Source organism: Brachyistius frenatus, unplaced genomic scaffold, assembly GCF_029030835.1.
Source record: "Brachyistius frenatus isolate BFR_SWC_R1_liver_20210118 unplaced genomic scaffold, ASM2903083v1 Contig_328, whole genome shotgun sequence".
Lineage (NCBI taxonomy): Eukaryota > Metazoa > Chordata > Actinopteri > Embiotocidae > Brachyistius > Brachyistius frenatus.
The window spans coordinates 225,001-250,000 of NW_027210927.1; the positions used below are offsets into that span (position 1 = coordinate 225,001).

At 41.0% G+C, this 25,000-nt stretch overlaps 1 protein-coding gene across 1 annotated transcript in view; it reads right to left on the minus strand.

The window, feature by feature from the left end:
- satb2 (SATB homeobox 2) overlaps positions 1-25,000 on the minus strand; it is a 39,207-nt gene that overhangs the window by 8,415 nt on the left and 5,792 nt on the right. The window contains exons 3-9 of the mRNA XM_069723446.1: positions 17,995-18,121; positions 16,813-16,936; positions 15,961-16,072; positions 13,449-14,029; positions 10,746-10,958; positions 9,521-9,673; positions 7,094-7,288 (exon numbers count right to left, since the gene is read on the minus strand). Of these exons, the coding sequence (XP_069579547.1) occupies positions 7,094-7,288; positions 9,521-9,673; positions 10,746-10,958; positions 13,449-14,029; positions 15,961-16,072; positions 16,813-16,936; positions 17,995-18,121 (1,505 nt within the window). The remainder of the gene's footprint in view (positions 1-7,093; positions 7,289-9,520; positions 9,674-10,745; positions 10,959-13,448; positions 14,030-15,960; positions 16,073-16,812; positions 16,937-17,994; positions 18,122-25,000) is intronic.

The following is a 25,000-nucleotide window of genomic DNA, read 5'->3' on the forward strand; positions in this document are numbered from 1 at the left end:
GGGTGCCAGCCTGTCTCATTATGTTCCAAGTTCCCCTGCCTGCTTGTGTCCCCCCAGGTCCACTGGTGCCTTCTGAAGGTGTAAATCTTAAAAAATAGGTCACAAACATTAAGTTTCATCTCTAAAACAGCTGGGCACTGTAGTTTTTAGTACAACGCCATTTCCCAAAGAGTTGGTGCACTGTGTAAAATGTAAATAAAAACAACATTACAGGTTGGGAACCCTTGATCTAAAATATACTGTAGTTTATCATATCATTAAATGGTTCAGAGAACCTGGAGAAGGCCAAAAAACAATATCGAATGACTTTGATCTTCGGGCCCTCAGGCAGCACTGCATTAAAAACACACTATTCTGGAGTGGAAATCACTGCATGGGCTCAGGAACACCTGTGAAAACCATCGTCTGTGAACACAGTTCATCGCTGCGTCCACAAATGATGTTAAAACTCTCCAAAGAAGAAACCAGATAGAAACACGATCCAGAAACACCGCCGCCTTCTCTGGACCGAGATCATTGAAGATGGACTGAGGTGAAGTGGACAACTGTCCTGAGGTCTGATGGATCACAATCTGAGATTCTGTTTGGAAATCATGGACGCTGCATCCTCCGGGTTAAAGAGGAGAGGGACCATCCAGCTTGTTATCAGCTCAGTTCTAAAGCCAGCATCTGTGATGGTACAGGGATGCATTAGTGCACATGGCATGGGTAGCTTGAACATCTGGAAGGAAGCATTAATGCTGAATGATATATTCAGGTTTTGGAGCAACATATGCTGCCATCCAGACAACGTCTCTTTCAGGGAAGGTCTTGTTTATTTCAGCAGAACAACGTCCAACCACATTCTGCACGTATTTCAACAGCATGGTTCTCTAGTAGAAGAGTCCGCTGATAAACTGGCCTCCTGCAGTCCAGACCTGTCAATCATTGAAAACATCTGGAGCATCAGGACATGAACAATACAACAAAGGAGACCCTGAACTGTTGAGCAGCTGAAATCCTCTATCAGGCAAGAATGGGACCACATTTCACTTTCAAAACTCCATAAACTGGTCTCCTCAGTTCCCAAACATTTCCAGAGTGTTGTTAAAAGAAGAGGTAATGCAGCTCAGTAGTTTTGTTGTCCCTGTCCCAACTTTTTGAAACATGTTACTGGCATTAAGTTCAAAATGAGAATATTTTCCCAAAAATGTGATATGTTGTCTTTGTTTTATTTTCAGTTCTATATGGGTTTAAATGATTTGCAAATCATAACACTGTGTTTTTATTTACATTTTACACAGTATCCCAACTTTTTTAGGGTCGCTAATACAGAAGTAAAGGATTTGTTATGGACAATTTTCTGCAGTGGACTAATACACAGTTGGTTTCTAAAGCAGCAGTATGGTATCAGCGCGACTGATTTACAGTCCCCATGTTCTTTCTAATGAAGTAGTGTGGGGCATATTTCTTCTTCTGAATAATAATAAGTGTTTATATGAATATTGACAAGGTGAGGCGATGTCTACAAACTGGCATATGACAATGTCTACACTGAACCATCACAGTACACTGAATTAATTTGTTAACGGGTTGAGTAAATGATTGAAGATTAAAACAGTTTTCTGCTTTATCATCTACAGCTGGTTGAAAAGCTCTGAGACACCTTTACTACTCCCTGGAATAAGTTGCAGCTCATTCATGTCAATACAATCAGCAAAATGTATCTTGACAACATTTGGGAAATGTAGTTTGCTCAAAGGACGGCTCTTTCACTCTTACTCAGCCACTCACTCACCTCATTAGCTTATTGTTAGCCTATCAGTTAGCCTGCAAACAATACAGCTAAAATATGCATCTTAAATTTATTAAGATTGCTCAAATGGCAAAGTCCTTGCATCACAAGTTTATTTAGTCTCACTTTCCCATAGGGAGAGATGATCACGTTTGACGGGCTCCAATTTTCCACGATCAACCATTGAAGAAGTTAAGAATACCTCCAATGGAATTTTGAACTCTCGCCACTGAACTATTTGGAAAAGTCTTTATATTAGTGGTGTTGATTGACATTGAATATTTATACTTTCAATTATGTTCAAGGATTAATTCTCATATAAAAAGATTGATGTTTAAACTGTTGATGACTGACAAGTGATTGATGTTTAAATTCTGTGTAGATGTGTATTTTATCATCAACGTTCCCCGTAACTAAAGTGTCACCAGAATCAGTCTAAATCATACCTGTTTGATCTGACTCATTTCTTCTTCCACCTTTCATAGTAATATGCCAACTATGGCTCTATAACTGTGTGAGCTACTGGACAGCTTGATAATAGGAGACTGCAAACACAGTCATGTGATGTATGTGGGAGGACTGTGAGGTACTGAGGCCACTCCACAAACCCTGTTAAGCATCTAAAATGTAATCACAATACATAATGTGATGAGGTCATACGGCAGCAGTCTGAGGAAGAGAAGAAGAAAGGTACAACTCACTGAGTCCTTTGGCAGAGTCAGGAAATATCCAGGTACAGCAAGAGGATGTGGAGCTATTGGGGTGTTTCTTACTGCCACTAGTGTGGGAACGTGATTCATGTCTGTCTAGACTTCATTTTGTGTGATGTTCACACACTGGGTGTTCCCTGCATTATTAAAACCATGCAATGATGTTTCATTCAAATTGATATAAATAATAATACTAATTAAACAAATATAGTTGAGGAAGTAATGGCAGAAATATATGCTACAATAATATATATATTTATGAAGATTAGCACAGCAATTTATGTTATAGGGCGAGATTTGTGTCACCTCAAATGAATTAAATTAAATATTTCTCATAATTATCTTTAAAGTGGAAATGGTTGGTTTATTGACACTACACTGTAATTCAAAATATGAATTTAAAAGATTTACCTTGTAAGCAACAAACGTGAACTATTGAATAGGCCTATGTGAAGCCAATGATACTAACTGACCCAGCCTCATCTGAGATTATTTTAAAATGTAGGTATTGAATCATTTATTCATTGTGGCATTTTTTAGATTTCATTTCATTTCAACATTGTGTGCTTTTCAACTTGAGTGTATTTTGAGAAACTGCAGACTCAGCGAAAGCTGAATAAGATTTATCATAAAGTATATTGTAGCTCTATCAGTCTGCCCTGTGTTCGGTTGTTTGTTGATGATTCTTCAAGTAGCAACTTTCACAAGATTTCTGGGTAATGAAATGATATTATTTCTGTTTTCTGAACAAATGAAGCTTTTGGACAAAGTATTGGTATCATTGGTAGCAGCGATACAGGTGGTATCGGATCTGAAAGGAAATCCATTGTGTCGTGTGTGGTACCCAACTTTGACCCGCAAAGGGCAAAATAATCAAGTACATTTCATATAACAATGTTTTCACAGCAAAATTTTGAGAAAAGTAAAAACATCTTTTTTACTGAGAAACTAGACCAAATAGGAACTTTTTTTTAGTTATAACACCCCGTATTTGTAAATTTTTCTGAAACTTTGACGATGTATTGACGAGATATAACACAGCTATTGTACATAGACATTTTGACAAAGATTATTTTGCTTGTAAAATCAAAATGAAATGATATATTAACATTTCCTCAACGACTTACGGTCTGCAAAGGCTGTAGATGATCTGGATTAAGTTTCGCAACGATTGGTCCATATGGATATGGTGAAATGTGTCTCAATAAGTGTGGCTAATGCTTGTTATATAATCTACAAATATGAGTTAAGAAGGAGTATGAAGATTTGATTTATAATGATCTCAAATACCATGTCCAAAAAGGAGAAAAAAATTGCAAACTACTAATGTAAAACAAAACTGAATACAACTAAACCCAGTGCACTTTGTACAAATACAAAATGTATTTAGTTATGAAACAAATGTATCACTAAATAAAGAAGTACTTTGAATAAATACCAGTATTTTATTATACTATATATTTGAAACTTGAAGTTCATGAATCTAAAAAGCATCCTTTGCATGTGAATATCTAAAATATAGTCTGTATGAAGTTATTTTGTCTTTACTGTCAGATTGCTGCTGAGTGTTGCTGGTTTGGCTGTGAGCACCTTTGATTGGCAGGTCAGCTCCTTTGAGTTGAAGTGGGATAGGAGGAGAGAGGAGGACGGTCGTTGTTACGTCTTGTACTAGTGCACCACTCCTTGGTCTCAGCCACGGTGAGCGGTCACACACACGTAAACACCCTTAGACTTGCAGCAGAAATCAATTTAGCAAAAACAATGAAGAAATTATTTATAAGGCCAGACTGTGCCAAATTAGCTGTGGGACACACTTAACTGCAAGAGCCATATGAGTATGAGCAGTGGAGCGAGAACAAGGGTCGTGTCAGTCATGAAGGAATGTGATGCTGCTTAAGTTGCTTCACTTGTACACACACAGATATATATACACACACACACACACACACACACACACACACACACACACACACACACACACACACACACACACACACACACACACACACACACACACACACACACACACACACATGCATATACAGCACCTGGAGACTGAAGACACACTCAGTGACAGTCAGAGGTTTCCAGGGTCCCTAACATGTACAAATGGCTCACGGCGCTACTCTTCATACAGTCCGGTCCAAACACACACACACACACACACACACACACACACACACACACACACACACACACACACACACACACACACACACACACACACACACACACACACACACACACACACACACACACACACACCTTAAAGGATTCCTTTTTTTTCCCATGTATGTTATATGTGTGTGGTTGAGAGTTACAGCTCTAGAGAATCTTTAATTGTCCAAACAGAAGAGCGCTCACATTATACCAACGATCAGTGTGTGTGTGTGTGTGTGTGTGTGTGTGTGTGTGTGTGTGTGTGTGTGTGTGTGTGTGTGTGTGTGTGTGTGTGTGTGTGTGTGTGTGTGTGTGTGTGTGTGTGTGTAGTGGATGGGACATGTGTGGTCTGTGGTGGCAGGCTGACTGGAGCCTGAGGTTGGCGGAGGCTTCATCTGGGACAGAGTGGAGATCTGAAGACAGCAACATGAACACACATATTTATACACACACACACACACACACACACACACACACACACACACACACACACACACACACACACACACACACACACACACACACACACACACACACACACACACACACACACACACACACACACACCTCATTCCCCATTAATAAGTCACTAGTGTCTCACCACAGTTCATCTCCCCGTGTTTCTTGTGGGGCTGGAGGGTGGAGGGGTTACAGCATGGGCGTTATAATGGTAACTGTATTTTTAGACTTTGCTGAGAGGAGCAGGGAAATGTGTAAATGGTGCCACCACAGCTTCCTCCCTGTCTTCCCGTCAGCCTTTAATACAGAGGTCTGAATGGGAAGAGAGAAATTGCTTGGTGCCACTAAAAAAAACAAAAACATCTACGATTCATGAGCTACAAAATGCCTGTTTTTGATTTATTGCATATGGTATGTACTCTGTGGGATATAAAAGCCTCGCACCGGGGGGCAGGGTGGGCTGCTGGGTCGACAGACTATCTTTCAACTGGAAGAGCTGGGCTCAAGCCACGTGGGTTTGATCAAACAGTGAATTACATTTTTGTTTTTGATGCTGAACTTTGACCTTTATATAGTGAGATCGGACATATTTTTTGCTATTGTTGCTCTGCAATCCATGTACCTTGATTTAAAGGAGCTCAAATACTCAGACCCTGCCCACATAGGTGATACAGGTAAATGTCTTTCCGTCCATAGAAGCCCCCCCAATGAGGTTGACTTCTGCTATTTTTGTCTAAAATGTAATGCTGCTATTTAGAAATATTTCCAAAAAGCCCAAAACAACATAACTACATTGTCTACAGCATCACTTCGGCGCATCATCAGAGTGCATTACTTTAAGCTATTCAACAGTCAAATAAATGACAGAAAGGCAGACATGGATAAACGGAGGGGCATCGGTTTGTTTTGGAGTGGGAGGGTTACAGTAGTGAAGGAGCCGACTCGCCGCTGTGTCCTGCATCGATCTCCCTTCTCCTTCAGACCGCCTCACAAACTAATGGGGCATTTCCTTTAGTGCCACACCACCCAGCAACACTGTTTACTCTGTGTTCCACTGGGGCATGCAGGGACACACAAACACATGTGCAAACCCAACAACATCAAACAGTGCTGCACATACTGAGACAAAATAAATAAAATGAGTAAATAATGATGACAGATGTGGTTTCTGAGGGTGGACATATTCAGTTCCATCCTTCTTAGACAAAGTGTCTGTTCATGCTTGTCACAATATGTCCAACAGTAACTATCTCTATCATTAGGGACAGCCTTTTTACTTAGTGTGTCCTCTACTACTTGTTGTAACCTGCATTATGGGGTTGTATTCAGAAACACGGGAGATATTTGAAGTTGAGCATTTGGGGAAATAAAACAGGCCACTTTCAAGCTGAGATTTAAATGAAGAGATCAATACCACATCTGTCCATTCAATAGAAGGCTAAAATGGACATCTTACCAGAACACAAAACCTGGCTGCATCCAAAGTCAACAAACTCCACCTACCGGCCCATTTTAAGCTTTTAAACACAAACGTTTCCAAAAAAGTTGGGGCAAAGTGTAAAATGTAAATAATAACAGACTGTGATGATTTGTAAATCATGCAGATCTGCAAGACAACATATCACATTGCATTTTTATTTACATTTTACACAGAGTCCCAAATCTTTTGGAGACGGGGTTGTATAATTTTATATTTAGCACAAACAATCGTGAAGAAATGACTAGTAGAGCTTTTACTGACACGTTTCCATTGGATAGAATATACATCACCCATGTCAAAGGAAAATGACTGTTTTTCTTACACTGATCCAAAATCCAAACGGACATCAGACTGATCCAGTTGTAATATATATATTAATACATTTAAAAAATATATTTTAAGGATACTCATGAATGTATCCTGCCAGTTTTAACGGAGGTAAATATTATGAGATCAGATGGCGTGTAGGAAGTGTGTTCGCTGTGTTTAGCAGAGGTTCACACCACTTACCTGTGTGTCCTGCGGCAGGTGGAGGACGGTGTGCAGCCTCTCAGAGTGATGGTGTCTGGACTCCTCCTCGTACGCCAGGTCTCTGTCGGCCTGCGGTAGAGTCAGAAACCTCCGGATGGTGCACAGGTTCTCCCACAGTGTGCGGTTCTCTGGGCTGGGGTTTTCCTTCCAGCGAAGCAGCTCGCACAGCCAGCCCTGGAGAGGACACGTGGAGGTGGAGTTAGGCACGTGTTAATGGAACATGTTGGGCTGGACCGCATCAGCGGGGGCCAATAAACACAAACGTCTGTCACTGAACTAGTGAGCCAGTGAGAGATCAAAGTTGCCACTCATTGGTCGACTGAATGCCACAACTTCCTGTTTAAAATGAAAGACCCATCTCATCCTCTTCACCACTGTGCGGTGACAATAGGGAAAGCCACGACGTCCCAATTCCCTGCAACTTCCTCCAGCTGATCCTGTGGGGGTCCCCAGCCACTCCCAGGCTAATTGGGAGGTATAGTTTCCCCCCCCCCCCCCCCTTCCCCCCCCCACACACACACACACACACCAGTGGGTTCTGGACCAACCTCAGGATCTTGTCCCAGTTGGCTATGCCTGGCAAACTTCCAGCAGGAGGCAAACAGGTCTTATCCTAGTCAGGTACACGAACCTCCACAGCTGGCAGCTCTTGTTGAAAGAGAGTCGCTCTGTCTGAGCTGCTCCTCCCACTGTCACAGAGAGGGAGGACTGCCACTCTGCATCTAAACCTGCTTTATGCTGTGGAGATTTTAAAGGGCATTCTTTTGATTGTGTGTATTTCCTATTTTTTCAACCATTTTATTGCCCCTCTCCAGCTGTGGAGCCTTGAAAACCTTTCACTAACTAATGACACTAGGTGGAGAAGAAGAATAACAAGGACCTTAAGAGAGAAAGGAAAAGTAAAGAGGATGCAGGAGAAAGGCAGACACATAAAAAAACACTGTGCAGAGCAGGGACATAGAGAAGTGACAGCTGATTTAAATTCGGCAAAAAAGTTGTAAAAGTTGGACTCGTGCAGGATGTGTGTGGTGAAGGAAGGTGGGGGAAGGATGGAGAAGATTCAATTATGTCTGCTAGACTGGTTCAGATTGTGACACCAGCTGTTGTGTTCAACCAGCCACCTCAGGCAGCATGCGCCACTAATAGCCTGATCATCTTGCTCTTCCTCGCTCTTCGTCCTTGTGGCCAGCTGCAGCAGATGGGTGCACTGAGCCGTGACCCTCAGCCTCCCCCAGACCCACCAACCTGGGGGACCTGGCTCACCACACACTAACTCACAAACACAAAAGCAATGCACATATTGTATACATGCTGCCCACACATCTCTCCATATTACCTTTCTCTTACTCCAGATCACCGAGCCACATGCTACTGTCCTGCAACAGATGTGGCGATACTAAATGAAGTCAAACTAGATCCATATATGAAGTGATTTCGTGCTCCGTAAAAGGTTTTCTATAATGCCCTGTTTCAGCTCTCATGCTTTCTGTGCTGTCCCGGTGACAGACAGGCCACCTGTGGAGGGAGTATCCAGCTGACGCTGAGTGACGTGTGACCCTGTTTAGGATAAAGCGTGTGTCGATAACGGATGAATGGATGGATGAATAAAGGAAGTAAGGACAGTCCACCATGTAAAGAAGCAAAGTCACTTTGTAGTTATTTCAACTTTTAAGGGTCATCAAAGTATTAAATTCCCCCCTTTTTTACTAGACTATTATTAATTTTTACAGATTCTATTACATGGTATTTGCTAGATTGATATTGATATAAACAGTAAGTAAGGACATACAGTACCATTCTGATGTATTGTTGTGGTGTAAACCACACTTTGTTCTTGCTCCTCCTTCACCTGGCTGTTGCTCATTAATTGAAGATTCTGCACATCTTTTTCATTGTTCAATGCAGTTGTTTGCTCGCTAGCCAGAATAGCTTCAGCAGCTGAGGCTTGCAGCATATTATGCTTTTGTTAATTCTAGTCTTAATGTGAGTTATGAAACATAATGACAGCATTTCATGGAGCATCACCATTCTTACTTCCTGCAACACTTTAATGGAACAGAGCTACTAAAAATGTTATTCATGACAAAGAGGCTTTTCTAGGACTACAAGTCAAAATTATAAATTACTCTTTACATCTCAGCATCATGTGGGAAATAAGTTGCCATATTTGTATCGTATCCATCTGATCAATTCTTATTTTCGTGGTACAATATGAAGCCAAGACAAATCAAAAAGTCTGCTCATAAATGAGGGGAAACCTGCACAGCATTGTTTAATGGGACATGCCTTGGATTGGGGATAAAAAAAAAAATACTCCTTCATTCATAACTTAAAGTTACCATTGACTCGTTGTTGATCTCAGACCAGAAACGTTTTAACCTTCTTTTCCTGCAGTCATTCCCTCACCTGGCTCTTGTTGGCGGCCACCTTTGCAAAGAGAGCTTGGGACACCTTGGCTCTCTTCATCTCCTGCTGAATTTCATCATAGATACCAGACGTAATGTTGACCAGCGACTCCAACTTCAGTGGGATGTCGGGGGCAGGACCACATGGCTTGGGCTGGGGGGGGGGGGGGGCACAGGATGTCAGACACAGTCAGTACAAATTTGAAAAGGGGACTTTACGTGGTTTAATGTTTTAGAAGGATAACATGTCAGATCAAATATTATAACCGTCTCATATTTAAGGACTGTCATTTCCTTTATTTGACTAATATGAGATTTATCTACAAAAACAAATCTAGTGTTTTACGAGTGAAATACTTTATGGGGGAATGTTATCAGCTGATGATCAGGCCAAGTTGCTCAAAGATCAGTCGTGCAGTGATCCCTGTGTGAGCATCAGCTGCACATCTGCAGCGCACGTCTGCACATGAATTTTGTTTACAGATCTAAGTCATTAAGACTTCTCTTTTGTCTTTCTTTGTTGTTTCTGTTTGAATGAACATGTATTGGCTCTCAGAGCTTGTATACACAGTGTTTGAAGTTGTCCACAAGACATGTTCAGACCAGCCAACTTACATTCCCTCAGTGTAAACGATGCTGAGATAATTTTACATAACCATAATAAGAATAACACACAAATTCACCCACAGCCATGAATGGACATTTGCACTGACATCAGAGGGAACTTCTTATCACTGACGTTGCTAAATTGTTATGTGCACATGGAAGGAAATTTTCAAAAACTCTGTAATGTCCTTTATGTTTACAATGTGCTCCTATGATAGCTTTGAAGCTGTTTTTCCATTATAAATGGAACTTGTTAAGATAAAACGCCGGCAAATCCCGGCACAGTTTTCAAGACATAATACATGACATGCTGTAGTCTACTTTGTGTGGGCAAGTTAAAGATTGCAGATAACTTACAGAGTTAGACATCTTGGTCTTGTTCTTCCAGATGGAGGCCCACGTATCAGGAGTTATCTGCTCATCCAAGCTCCTCTCCCACACTTTCTATGCACACATGAACATGACACATGAAATGTTACGATCAAATGTTTTTCCATCATGATGATCACACATGCAGTAATCATAAAAGCCCCACTGTTTTCATTCTTGTTGAACTGTTTTCGCAACAATTTTTTAAAAAGTGTCGGAGACAGTGTAGGCAGACTACAAGGCCCGCTAACCTGTGAGAGGCGTGGAGTCCCGGGGTTGGAGGAGTTGGAGGCAGGAAGGCCTACTGTAGGGTTCATGGTGCGTTCCCTCTCCTCCTGGTAGATTCGGTCTCGCTCACTCTCAGGCAGGATGAGGAAGTTCTGCATCGCCTTCAGATTCACCAGCAGAGACTGTGAGGCCGTGCGAGGGTCCTCCTCCTTCCTCAGGATCTCTGAGAGCAAACCCTGACCAACAAGAACACACACAGTTGCACTGTGGACTTTTCTGGGAAGATGTATTGTAAGAAAGTATTGCTTTTTTCTGTATCATTCTAATAACTGGTGTCGAATGTCTACATTTTTTCTTAACTTCATAAATGTAGAGGCCCTTTGTTTTTAGTTTTTATTGTTAAAAAAAAAGTTTGATAAAACTGAAGTGTTTAGGGAGAAAATCACTTTTTAAACCAACATAATTAGTTGCTAATTTTCCATTTCTCCAGTTTTCTCTTCATTTCCTATTAATAGGTATGTTTTCTGAATTATCAGCGAAGACAAAGGACATCTTTATCTGCAAAATTAAAAAGTAAAAGTTTTCCTCAATAAAAGTACACTAAAAGATATAGATTTGTTTAAGCACACGAAAGGTTTATTAATCTCAATTTATTTCACAAATTTGTTCAAATCCATGTCAATGAATATTTCACCTTTGCCAAGATAACCTAACCACCTGAAAGGTGTGGCGCATCAAGATGCTGATGAAACAAAATGATTGTGTGCCTTGGACTGGTCACAATAAAACACCTCTCTAAAATGTAAAGTTTCATTACGCAACACAATGCCAAAGATGTCACGAGTTTTGAGAGAGCATGCAATTATCATGCTGACTAGGAATGTCTACCAGAGCCTGTGAACTGAATGTTCATTTTACTACTATAAGCTGTCCAATGTTGTTTCTGTTAATTTGGCAGCACCATGAGACCATGTGTTATCCCACAAGCCCAGAACTGCCTGCAAGATCGACTGAGACCAGTGAGACAAACAGCTGATTCAACAGTCGGTTTGCACAACTGAGCAATTTCTGCACAAACTGTCAGAAATCACCTCAGGGAAGCTCGTCTGAGTGCTCGTCCTCCTCGCTGTGGTCTTAACCTGACTGCAGACTTGAGACTTGAGTGGGCATTTGATGGCCTGTGGCATGCTGGGGAGGAGTTAATTCATGGATGAATCCCAGTTTACACCGTGATGGCATCATGTAGCATTGAAGTGGGCCGTGGTGGAGGTGGACCTATGGTATGGGCAGGCATAAGCTAACGGCAAGGAACACGTGTATTTTCTGATGGCTATTTGAATGCACAGAGATAACGTGAATAGATCCTGAGGCTCATTGCTGTGCCAGTCGTCATGTTGCAGCATGATAGTGCACGGCCCCACGTTGCAAGGATCTGTACAAACTTCAGGGGAAGCTGAAAACATCCCAGTTCTTGCGTAGCCTGCATACTCACCAAACATGTCACCAAAGGAGCATGTTTGGGAGGCTCTGGATCAGCATACACGACAGTGTGTTCCAATTCCTGCCAAATATCCAGCAACTATGGGCAGCCATTGAAGAGGAGTGCACCAGCCACCAGGCCACGATCAACAAGCTCATTAACTCTAAATGAAGAAATTATGGGAACACCAGATACTGAGTGGTTTTCTGCCCCAACCCCCTGCAAAAAAAATGCATATTTGTGGCCATAGGTGAAATTGTTCAATACTGTTAAAAAAAATAAAATAAAAGAAGACAAAACTGCACATTTCAGAGTTTTTATCGTGACCGGTCGTAGGGACACCTGTGTAGTTAGCATACTGTTTAGCATCTTAACGTACCACAAGTGCTCATTAACACAGATTTTTGACATATTTATGATAGAATTCGAGAGAAAAATATCTTTTGTATGCATAGAAGGAGTCTTGGATCTTTTACTTCGACAGGCACAATAACAAAAGTGTTGTGTTCTATTTTGTTAACTCTATTTTGTGTAGCCATACTGTTCAAATTGTTTATTAAAAGTAAAAGTCCTCTATTGAAAATGTTACTTGGGCAAAATAATATAAGTAAAAACTGATATATTTATATATTGTCTCACAAGTACATACAAGGAGACACACAGAACTCATGAAACCACACCTGGCCTGTAGACCAGTAGGTCTATGAGCCGCTTCCCATTACATTGATCTAATGGGGCGTGTAGTAACCAGTTTAGCACAGCCTGACTACGTCAGGTGTTTGTGCTGCTGCGAGGGCGGAGAAGGAAAGTCAATGACCCAGCAAGTGACCCTGTCACACTGCTAATACCACTGAAAATACTTTGAGGTGGGTGACCACAAAATTAGTCAAATCCAGTGTGAAAAATTACAGTCTACCAGTGATGTCAATCGCTATTTATTCTCATCAAATACAGCAGTTATCTGTGTTGTGGAGAGTGAGCTCTAGGATCTATTTAGTGAGAGGAAATGTAAAGCAATGAGCAGTAGGGGATATTGGGGTCTTGCCTGATGCAATGCTGGCATAAAACGCAATATGATCATTTTCAGATTTCCCATCATCGGCTCATTGCCTATGCCACAAGAAACTACTGTATCCTGTCCTAACTTTAGTGCATCATCTTGTCCTTTCCTTCCTTCTGACTTTACAGTCGTATTGTCCCTTCTGTCTCCTAACCTTCTTGCCAGCTGTCTGTCCTGTGTTCCTACCTGTGTGCGGTTGAAAGCCACACGGGCGAACACGGCCTGGGACACACTAGCTCTCTTCAGCTCGTCTCTGACCTGCTGGTAGATTTCTGAGGAGACCTCAGCAGCCGAGGGGTTGCTTCCAGGATGGTCGACCCCAACTTTGGATGAGCCGCGTGGGATGGGCGGGTGGTTGAGGAACTGCTGGTTGAGTGCTTGGGGGTGCTGGTGGGCCAGCAGGCGGCTCACAGCTAGTTGCTGGTTGATGAGGTGGGCCATGGCGAGCTGTTGGCGTACCAGCTGCGGGGAGAGTTGAGGGGAAAGCAACCCACCTGGCCCCAGCAGGGGCTGCAGGGCACCAGGAGGAGGTGGGGGGGGAGGGGGAGGTACCTGCCCCGTACGGAGAGGTGGGCTGTGGTGGAGGGGGCCGTGAGGCGAGGGCTGTTGCTGAGGACGAGGTGGCTGGGAGGGTGCCTGTGCATCTCCAGATCCTGCTTTGAGGAGGGGACTGCCGCCTCCGAGGTGACTGAGCTGGGCCAGACCGGCCAGGTGAGGGGGGGGTCTCTGGCCCAGCACACAGAAGTCTGCCATGTTGTCTCTCTCAACTGGAGAAGAGAAGAGAAGAGAAGAGAAGAGAAGAGAAGAGAAGAGAAGAGAAGAGAAGAGAAGAGAAGAGAAGAGAAGAGAAGAGAAGAGAAGAGAAGAGAAGAGAAGAGAAGAGAAGAGAAGAGAAGAGAAGAGAAGAGAAGAGAAGCACGGTCAAACAAACACCTTTACTGAAGCATAGTGTGAGAATGATGGATCGCATTCCTTACTTTTGATGTCAGCAGGATCTCGTCCGGACCACATCTTCTCCAGGTAATCTACTGCTCAACAAAACAGCAGAACATCAGTGAACGATCCAGATGTTGTTAATATATGTGGATGACCAAACTAGCAGGCAGAAATCTCTCCTTAATCTCCATTCAATAAACCAAATGAACTTTTAAATTTGAAGCCAAAGTTTAAGTCCCTATAGTGACCACAAAAACTGAAAATGTAAAGATCTCAGATTCAATGTGCTGATGCAGATCATGTCAAATGATTGACAGCTCTAAAAAAAAAGCCACTAAATGGACCTTAAGGTGAGATTTTCATGTCACCTGCTTTCTCCACACTCAAAAACAGATTTATATGAAAATAGGTATGACTGCAAGGAGAGATACGAGATCTTTGGGTTTCATGTTTAGTGAGATGGTTATAGTGTTGGTTCTAGAGAGTGGAACAAGCTGGTGGGCTTCAGTAGACGAAGAGAGCTTATAGTCATGGGATAATGGCCCTGAATATTTTAGCCAATCACAATCCCCGCAGCCTTTTACACAAACACATCTTTACTTCTACTCTTCCACACAGGTTGCATTAATACTGGGTGCAAGGGGTCACCTGGGGTTTTGCAGATTTTGATTCATAATTCAGCATCAGATTTCACCAGCTGAAACTACCACTGCAGCACTAGATGTATGCAGTGTGTAGAGCTGCAACAATTACTTGATTAACTGATAGGAAAGTATTCTGCAACTCTTTTATTTGAATAATCATTTCAAGCATTTTTAAGCAAGCTTCTCTAAAGTGAGGATTTTATGTCTTTTAGGTCAATGTGACAGTATAATTAAAAACACAGCAGAGACTCTCTCACTGAGCTGAAAATATCTCATAAATGAGTTAAATAACATAAAACTGATATTTTTGGCTGGACCGATACAGCGGGACCAGCGCTGCGAAGCAGGTGTCTGTCACTGAGTGACTGACAAGTCAAAGTTACACTGCTGGTCAGGTGAATGCTGTGATTATTCAAATTAAAAAGCACACCGTATAAAACATGCACATGCAGTTGAACTTTAGCTCTTATGATACAAAATGTGCGAATGCAGTATAAATTTGTTATTGTTCACATAAAAGAAGCTTGGTTTGGGTGGAGCTCAGCTATGTGAATAAATGTTATAAAGCATGAGAAGCCCTCAGAAACTCATTTTGTCAAAGTAGCTCTCAGAGGAAAAAAGGTTGGAGACTGCTGCGCTAAAGCCTCAACAATATGTGACCAGACGATGCTTTAATATTATAATAATATAATAATACTCTATATGCCGTGCAGGCAAAAATAACACTGCCATTGTTGCTAACAAATGTGCAGCTACTGAGGCTTTTTTTAATTATTATTTTAAAGGATATTTTGAATCTAATTTCATAGGTTTGGCTGTTATTTCTATGAAATATGATAAAGTTGTAGCCACTAAAGACACTGCACTAAAAATGTAGCAAAAGAGTGAGTCAGATAATGTAATTTAGGTATTTTTACAATGTATTGGAGAGGAGGAAAAACTGTGCCTTGTCAGGAAACATCAGAAAAAAGTAAAAGAACTAACTGACGTGGTCCACTTTTGTTTGTTTGTATGTTTGTGGTTTTTTTGAAGAATTTTCTACTTCAACAATCTTGTGAGCCTTTGTTTGGTCACTGGTCCAATATAAAAGCATTCAAGACAGTTGGACTACTATCAGCTGGCCTCACCTTTGACTTTCTTATACTTCTTGTACCAACGACCAAACTCTTGACATTTGGTGGTGGAGACATTGGCATAGTAAGAACTATTCACGATGGAGGAAATCATACTCTGAGAGAAAGAGAGGGGAAAGATCATTAATAACCAACATAATATGAAGTGCTTAGACTCACGCAACAACCACATGGCATGCACACATAAACACTCACGGAGCACAAAAGCACACACGCGCACACACACACACACACACACACACACACACACACACACACACACACACACACACACACACACACACACACACACACACACACACACACACACACACACACACACACACACACACGCAATCGAAATAGACAAACATTAATCATTTCTGGAAGCCATCCGTGGAAACTCGAGCCAGTGCAGTGCAGAAAGGGGAATCTCAAGCCACACACACATATGCTTGCAATTGATGCAACGATCAACACCCCCACCAGAGATCCATTTAAACACAGTCTGCAAACACATCTCACACAAGTGATTATGAGACGAGCATAGAGGGCTAAACATGCGGCAGGGGAGTTTAACATGGTTGAGGAGTCCACACTTCATTTTGTGGTGTGGAATTTGATTTAAATGTTGCACCAATCAATATATACGTAGGGTTGTCTCTAAATCTCAAGTTGTTCAATGGATCTCATGAGAGCTGACTTGAGCCGTGAGTCCATGACTATGTAAAAGCACATGTAAAGAACATCTAAGGGCAGATAGCAGACAGAATGGTGGTACTGATATCTGCTTCCCAGATGAGGATCATGTGGTTTTGATGTGGAGATGAAGTGGAGCTGCTGATGTGTTGTTCTTACCTGTGAGAGAGGACACTCTTTGGCCAAAGTACTTTGGTTCATTTCCTTCAGAAGCTCTTTGAGAGCATTCCTGACCGTTGCGTGGTTCCACTGTTCACACGGCAGATCCTCCAACTTTGAAAAACTACAGCAATCCAAAACAATACAAAGACATCATTTTCATCTTCATGTTGGTTCAGTAGGTTGAGACATGAAGGATGAACCACAAAAAAATAAATGTCTTTACAGTATTCCACAGGATGATTTTGGATAACCACCATATTCATTTAACGAGCTTGATATTTGGGAGTGCTTTCTGGCCTCGAGTTAAGGAAGACTGATTAAATGAGCTTAGCTTAGCACAAAGACTGGAAACAAGTCACAGGTGAAAACAGCTGGCCTGGCTGTTTCCAACGGTAACAACGTCTTCCCGAAAGCACCAACGTGCCAACACAACAAGTTATGTGGTGGGCTAATTCTTGGACAGGACCAGTGACCTGTAACTATAAAGCTGATATGTACAATCATATTCAAGCATTATGCTATGCTAAGCTAAGCTAAGCTAAGCGGCTGCTGTCTTTAGCTTCATATTCACTGATATAAGAGTGTCATTAATCTTCTCATCTGACTCACAGCGAGACAATGCACCTAAACCTAAAGACATCCATCTTCCTGCAATCGTCATGTTTCTGTTTAATTCTGATCTCAAATAAATTGTTTCTGCTCGCAGTGTGCCAAAGCTCTGCCATCACCATGGATACATACATAAATACATAAACAAACCTGGCTGGTATGTACTTAGACAATGGCAATAATAACCCTGTCATCTGGAGTTTATCTGTTTTCATCTGTCCATCAAGATCTTGCTTTACTGTGTCTAAGGGACGAGGAGTTCCTGGCAGAGACGCTCACCGACGGACACGGAGAACAGAGAAATCCTCACTGAGCTTTACTCTTTCAATATTTCTGCTTTAGAGTTTGATAGAAGTTCTAAATTCTTGAAGTGCAATCAGCAGCAATGACATCAGCCATCTGATTCAACACAGTATATCCATAAAACCCCAGAGTCCATGTAATATGAACATACAGCCTTTAAGGTCTCCCTCTGTAAACAAACACACAATTTCTGGTGAAATCTAACCCATGAATTTACATCCAAACATGCCGGAGAGATGAAGCCTGTGTTTCAAAATGAAATCGGACCTTTGGAGTTGAATACGTAGTGTGACCATGTGGTAGACCTCCATCAACATATCAGCCACGGTTGCTTCTGGTGCATCAGTCAGGAAGTGGATCGGCATCGGGTTCCACCTTCCCACCTTAATGATGCCTGGACGGAGACACAAGATATCGGACATTTGTCACATCTCTTATAACAACATTTTCTCATCGTACAATAGTATGGACAGAAAAGAAATGTGGCACAGTGAAATTCTAAGAATTAAAAGGGTGCGCCAAAATCAAAATAGACAACAACAACATAAAAGTCATAAATAATTTAGCTCGTTTTGCTTTGGACATTACTTACACATGCAATACATTTTTCTAAGCCAGTCTATGCACTAAAAACCTGGCTGCTAAACTACAACTAACAAGTCTGTCTAAAGGACTAAAACTAACAACATAAATGACCCTTTAGGTGGTTTGTTCCTACTGTGATCCAACCAAAGCAGCGAACCGTGCCAGGAGATATGCCAACGATAAACCGTTTAAAAACTACAGTTGAAAAGCCGATGATCCCAGGAGCACGTAACAAATATAGGAACAAAAACCACTTGGTTGGGTTTAGAGGAAGGCTGGTCAGGGTTTGAATATATCACTATGAACTATGTTAAGGTCAGATGACTTTGGTCATCGTGGTTACGATAATAATAATAATAATAATAATAATAATAATAATAATAATAATAATAATAATAATAATCACGACATTCAGGTCTTGGTATGCAGTTGGTTAAAAGAAACATTGACTTGAACGTTTGGAACTTGGAGCAAAACACAGTCCACGATGTTTAAGTCCAATATTTGTTGATTGTTCATAAGAAATGTCTCACAAATACATTGCTGTTGCAAATTGAAAATAAATAAACAGAATTTATAAATGGCAGAGTTGACAATCATTTCTCAGAGGACCATGGAGGGTTTTAGCTGCAACTTAGAAAGGTCGATTCTATTCTCCTTTTCAGTATTCTATGAAAATCAGATGTCCTTCACATTGAACAAGTGACTTTTATAATTTCTTGGCCAAAGCTGTGCAGTCAGATCCACTGCACAGCGTTGCTGTAACACTACTGGGGAAACAGTGGCGGTATTTTATTACATGGATGCAGTAACCTCAAACCCCACAGTCAGTTTGACTTTGAATACATGTTTGTAATAATCCTGAATCAGAGAAACAATGCGCAATTGTTTTGAGACATCTACAACCAGGTGTTCTTAAGAGATCTCTGCCACAATTACTGGTAGTTAGCTTTCATATTCTGCAGTGAAAATGTGACATATCTCTCACTGACAACCAATGATTGGTCGATTCTCAGAAATGTTCATCTTGAAGCCAAAAGAAGTTTTTTGGCCGCTTGAAGAAAACTCATGTTTGACCTATATTATGCTGTGCAACAGTTTGTAGAGACATGTTTCATTGGGACATGACTGAGGTATAATTCTCATGAGATTTGTGACATTCTTGAGTCACATAAAATCCTCTAAGATCTCAGACAAAAAAGAGCTTTTTGTTAATGATCGCTCTTTGTACTCCTGCAAGTTTGCACTGTCATCATACGTAAATCGATCTTGTTTACAATTTGAATCTCTTTTAGAAATACACATAACGCATACAGACTCACATGTACACTTCACCTTTACACACCGAACACACAAACAGACACACAGACACACTCACATGGGTTTTTCATGGGGACTGGCTGGAGCTGTGAAAACTAAACAAAGCTAATCACATTACTATCCTCTAAATGAGATCCAGACGGGTCCTGAGAATTCTCTCTCTGGATCTTTCGTTCTGTCTTTGTGTTCCAGCCTTTCTCCCTCCTTATCTCCTTCTCTTCTTGTCTTCCTCCTTTCTTCAGAGTTTTATCCTCTGATCTCTGCGAGTCCTTTCTCCTTCTTTCACGTGTTTACAACTCAGTTATATCTTTGATTCCACTCAGGCCGGGCCGTGTTCCTAATTATTTGGTCATACAGAGGGAGCATCATTAAACTCAATGAACAGAGTGGACTGAACCCCCTCAGGGTAGAGAAGAGTCCCAGAAAACTGAAGACCACCATGGATACATTTAAAAACCCAAACCAGACCAGTTATGGCCATCTTATAGTGAGTCGTAGTTCATCTTGCCACATGGAAATGTTCTTTTGTATTCAACATCAAATGTACGTGAACAATATTTCTTAACTGACCATTAGGAAGAAAATTCACTTTTTACATATTAATCATTCTATATTCTGAGCATAATTTTATGTGTATACATTCTTTTTTTAAATTGACTTAATATAGTTGATATATAGTATACTTGATATAATTTATAATGTTAGATCTAACTAATTACATGTAAACATCAGTTTGGCGTTTATTGTGATGTGACATGATACATCACATACAATATAACAGGAAATAAGCACATCTATTTGTGAAATGACACCGAGGTCATTCCCTTTACCAACCAAAAATAAATATGGCATATGTGACAACATGAGTTTTTTAAATAATAACAATGGCTGGCCTATCCTGCTCTGCTATTATCGTCCATGTTTTTTCTTTTGTCTTTCGCTCTACCTCACACACAGAAACTGACTCCATCAGCCATCTTCGGCATGCAGCATCCGCACATCTGAAAATAAGCCAACAATTTCACTAATGCCAAGTTGGGTGGAAGCAAACGGGTGAATAAGCAGACAAACATCAACTCACAGAGGACACATGACAGCACACAGAGAAATGGACACGTACATGTACCAGGTTGCATGCAAACAAACACACACACACACACACACACACACACACACACACACACACACACACACACACACACACACACACACACACACACACACACGAACAGGCTCACGGTGTGATGGTAAATGCATTAATAATTGATTCATCATTTTTGGTCTGCTGTTCAATGGGCTCTGCTTCTTGTCCACATTTAAAAGTAGAAATCATTGTTCCCATTTCCACATTAAAATTCCACCTCCCAGAGACATGCTTTTATGTGGCAGACTGGTGGCTTGGCTCATGTCTGAGTGTGCCCATCCGCACAAACACAAATCCATACACAAACACACACTGATGTCTCCGACTCCCCTCGTCAACACTCGTGCAGGCCTGCACACATGGATTCTTGCACACACACATACACACTTACAAATACACGTGTGCACACAGTAATCCCATTGTCCCATGCTACAATAAGTCTTAATGGTTGCAGCAGCCTGCACACGCATGCATGCGGGGCTCCGTCCAAACTGGTTCCAGGTTCCACTCCTGGCACTGATTGAGGGAAACCTCATCGGCCTGACTCATCCCTCTCATCCACCACTGCAGCCTGAGAAACTACTCGCCATGAAAATCTGTCATTTCAGGAAATGCTCGTCTCCACTGAAACACATGTCAGTTGCTTGTCTTTAATGTTATGTCAGGTTGGAGGTTGGAGCTTTAAAAATGGCAGCAACAAGTCTTGTTACTTTACATCTGACTTCATCCATAACTCTGTAAAAAGCTCTGCAAATCCCTAAATGCCATTCTTCAGTAAAAGTGTGTACGTGTGGCCGTAACTGAGAACAACGTCTGGGTTGGCATGCTGTAAGAAATCCTTCTGGATAGATTTTCAATCCTCAACTTTGTCTTTTTAAAACCCCTCAAAGAACCAACCATTTACATTGTGATTTAAAGCTGCAAAGCAGCGAAGTGATGCTCGGGCTGAACGAGCGGACATAGTTCACAGACACATAAAGACGTCTGTCAACACTTTGATGACTAAAGTTAGAAAAAGGTAAATGTTGATGAACGTTTTCTGTGCCAAGCAGACCAAGAGCATTCTTAACTGTAACTAGGAGCTGATAATGAAACAGAACCATCAAATCTTTCATAATGCTGCCGCCACTACAGTTGAATATTGAACTGCAACATTGGATATTTTGGCAAGAAAATACCAGTGTGTTCATCAATGTAAATTAACATTGTCTTTTTACATTACATACATCGCAAATGCAATACATAATCTAATATATTTTCTTCAGGACATAATTTCTCTCAAAAATGTGTTATATATAAAATACAAGTTGTAATAAGGTAGAATTATTGCATCCTAAAAAGATGCATGAATATAATTTATACCAAGCAAACCTAGAAAACAAAAGATGTTTCTATTAATGGTTATTACAGATTTTTTTCTAAGTGTTTCTAAGTAATTTATTAATAAATAAAATGTTCTCTTGATAGAATGCTGTGTAACAAACTGGTGTCCAAAATGTAACTTCATCCAACATTACAATTCAGAACGGGTCTAAACTCCTACGCTGATCTGCAGCAGTGACCCTCTGGCCTGTGAGACGTGGCACTGCAACAATGCTCTCTCTCACTGACCACTGATAACTGGTCGCGTACTAAAGCTCCAAAGTACAGGTTTGCTCCCATCAATTCTATAAAAGCCTTCAAACCCTTATAATTGAAATAAACAATATCTCCCAGTTAATTACTGGGCTAAGCTAATTAAAGAAAGGTCGTGGTCCGTGCCGGGGACTTTAAATACACCGCTGGGACTCAAGAATGCAGGACACAATTCAAACAGGGAGAAAATAGCTGAGACTCTGTGTAATTTTGGTCATGGACCGCAGAGGAAAAATGTATAATTTAAGCCAGAAATTATTCATTTAACATAAATGCTTGTTTTAAAAAACAAAAAGCATTCATTTGAGAGAAGCTGGGGGAAGTGTGTGTGAGTGAGTGTTTTGTCTGTGATACTGCACGACTACACGGAGCTCCACGCAGAGCGTATCTCGCTTTAAGTGTGAGTGTGTGCAAATGCATCTTTGCACGGGTGGAAGAGTGTTTATGTGTGTGTGTGTGTGTGTGTGTGTGTGTGTGTGTGTGTGTGTGTGTGTGTGTGTGTGTGTGTGTGTGTGTGTGTGTGTGTGTGTGTGTGTGTGTGTGTGTGTGTGTGTGTGTGTGTGTGTGTGTGTGTGTGTGTGTGTGTTTGGGAGTGAACATTGCTCAAGTCAGCTCTGAGAGTTTGTTTGTGTGGAGTTGTGATGTCCCGTTCAGTTCTGCCTTTGAAGCCCTGGTGTGGTGTTTCTGGAGAGGAGGGCATTGATGTGGACAGGGGACCAATGTGGCTTGTTGTTTTCCGTCCACACTGATGAGACAGACAGAGCGAGACCTCCCCTGATACTTGGCAAAAACACTGTGGCTAAAAGTGCGACTAATGGCATTCATCTGCAGACCATAGCAAACACTCGCCATGACATTCAGCGGGCTGTTTCAGGCCGTCGCTGCAGGACGACGTGCACACGAGTGCTGTTTATTCTTCTAACTCACTTTAACAGGCTGTCAACTGCAGCTCTGAGCTTTACCATGAAAAGAGGAAAACAAAGATCAGCTGCAGTATAACCAGCTCACAATAAATAAATGTTATTGAAGGACGAGGAGTCTAATAATAGTGACAAAGATTACATTTGCATCACATCTAAGATGATCAAATAGAGAAACACCAAGCAGGTGAGAGCTGTTTCATACAAAAACATTTAGACAGCAAATGGCCCACAACAAGATGATCATATTATCATTCTTTAAAGGAGTCTTTTTGTGGTAATGAAATATTATTTATTCTCTAGTGAACCACCTTCATTTAAGGGACTTTGTATGTGATTCTATTTTTCTCCTTTTCCTACTTCTTGCATGCCATTTTCAATCCCAGTGCTCCAACAACAGCAGTGCTGATAATATTAGCACCCATGTAATTTAAAACAATCCCAGACATGTCAATTCAATTTTCTTAATGACTTGAGTTTAGTTTCTACTCACCACAGCAATTGGTGAGAAATGGAAACTTGGCAACCCATCATAACAACTAAGTTCATTTACAAACAGGATACGCGGTGAAGTCTGTAACCACTGATAGATGTTTAAACACACTGATTTGGTAATAATTGGACTAATTCAATTATTTTTCTCTTCAAATAAGATTGGTGACTTGAGACTTTGTTTAAGACCTGCCTGATTGTCTGACCTCATGTTTCTTGTCACGTCGATTTATTTGGAATAGTATAAGAGCTCACCTGTGATTGTTCTAACTGTAGGAATAATACCCCAAACTTCAGAAAAAGGGCAACTAACTTGAGATATTTATGTTGTTTGCTAGCAGGATGGATTGAATTTAAAAATCTGCTGTGTTGCTTTAAGGCACAAAGGAGGAAAAAGCTGCTGTCCTTTCAAATTCTTTAGTTTCTCTAAATGACAGGAGATGAACGTAGAAAAAAAATCATATCAAACTTCCTTCTTGAGAAGAAGTGAAAGAGAAAACTTTACACACAAATAGAAGCATTTTCTTTGTGACAAAGCATTTGATTTACATTTGATTGACTGAATTTGTGGGCTATGAGCTGCTATATGTGGTGGAGCATTTTAATAGCATTACTAGAAAATACAGAACCGTTCATGGATTTCTTCTTTCATTCATTTTAATAGTAATTTAGATTCATTTGCAAATCTGTATTTCTGCAATGCATCTATTCAGTTATTTGAAAGTATCTGAAACTGAAACAAAAAGGTGTTCAACGTCCATGTAAACACACAGATACATGCAAACTGCTGCACATAAGAACATGTCTGCAGATTTAATTGGAACAGGATCTGATGGGGTTGACACAAACACACGCGCAAACACTTAAGTGAGATTTCAAACAGATGGGGATCTCCCACCATTTTCACTCTATTGCAATCGCCATGTTGCTCACTGTCGCTCTGTTGTTACCATTTTATATCCATGTGAGGCAACTTCCCCAGATGGGATATTCTGCATACTTGAGAAAAGACAGCAGTAAATGACACTGTCCTGTTGCAGATCACTACCATGTGTGCAACAATAAATTACAGAGTTTTTCTTTTTCTCTGCTTCATAAACATTCTCACACATACTGTACACAGACACACACACATACAGGCGCACAGTGTATTTTGGTCTTGCGGAAACATTCCTGT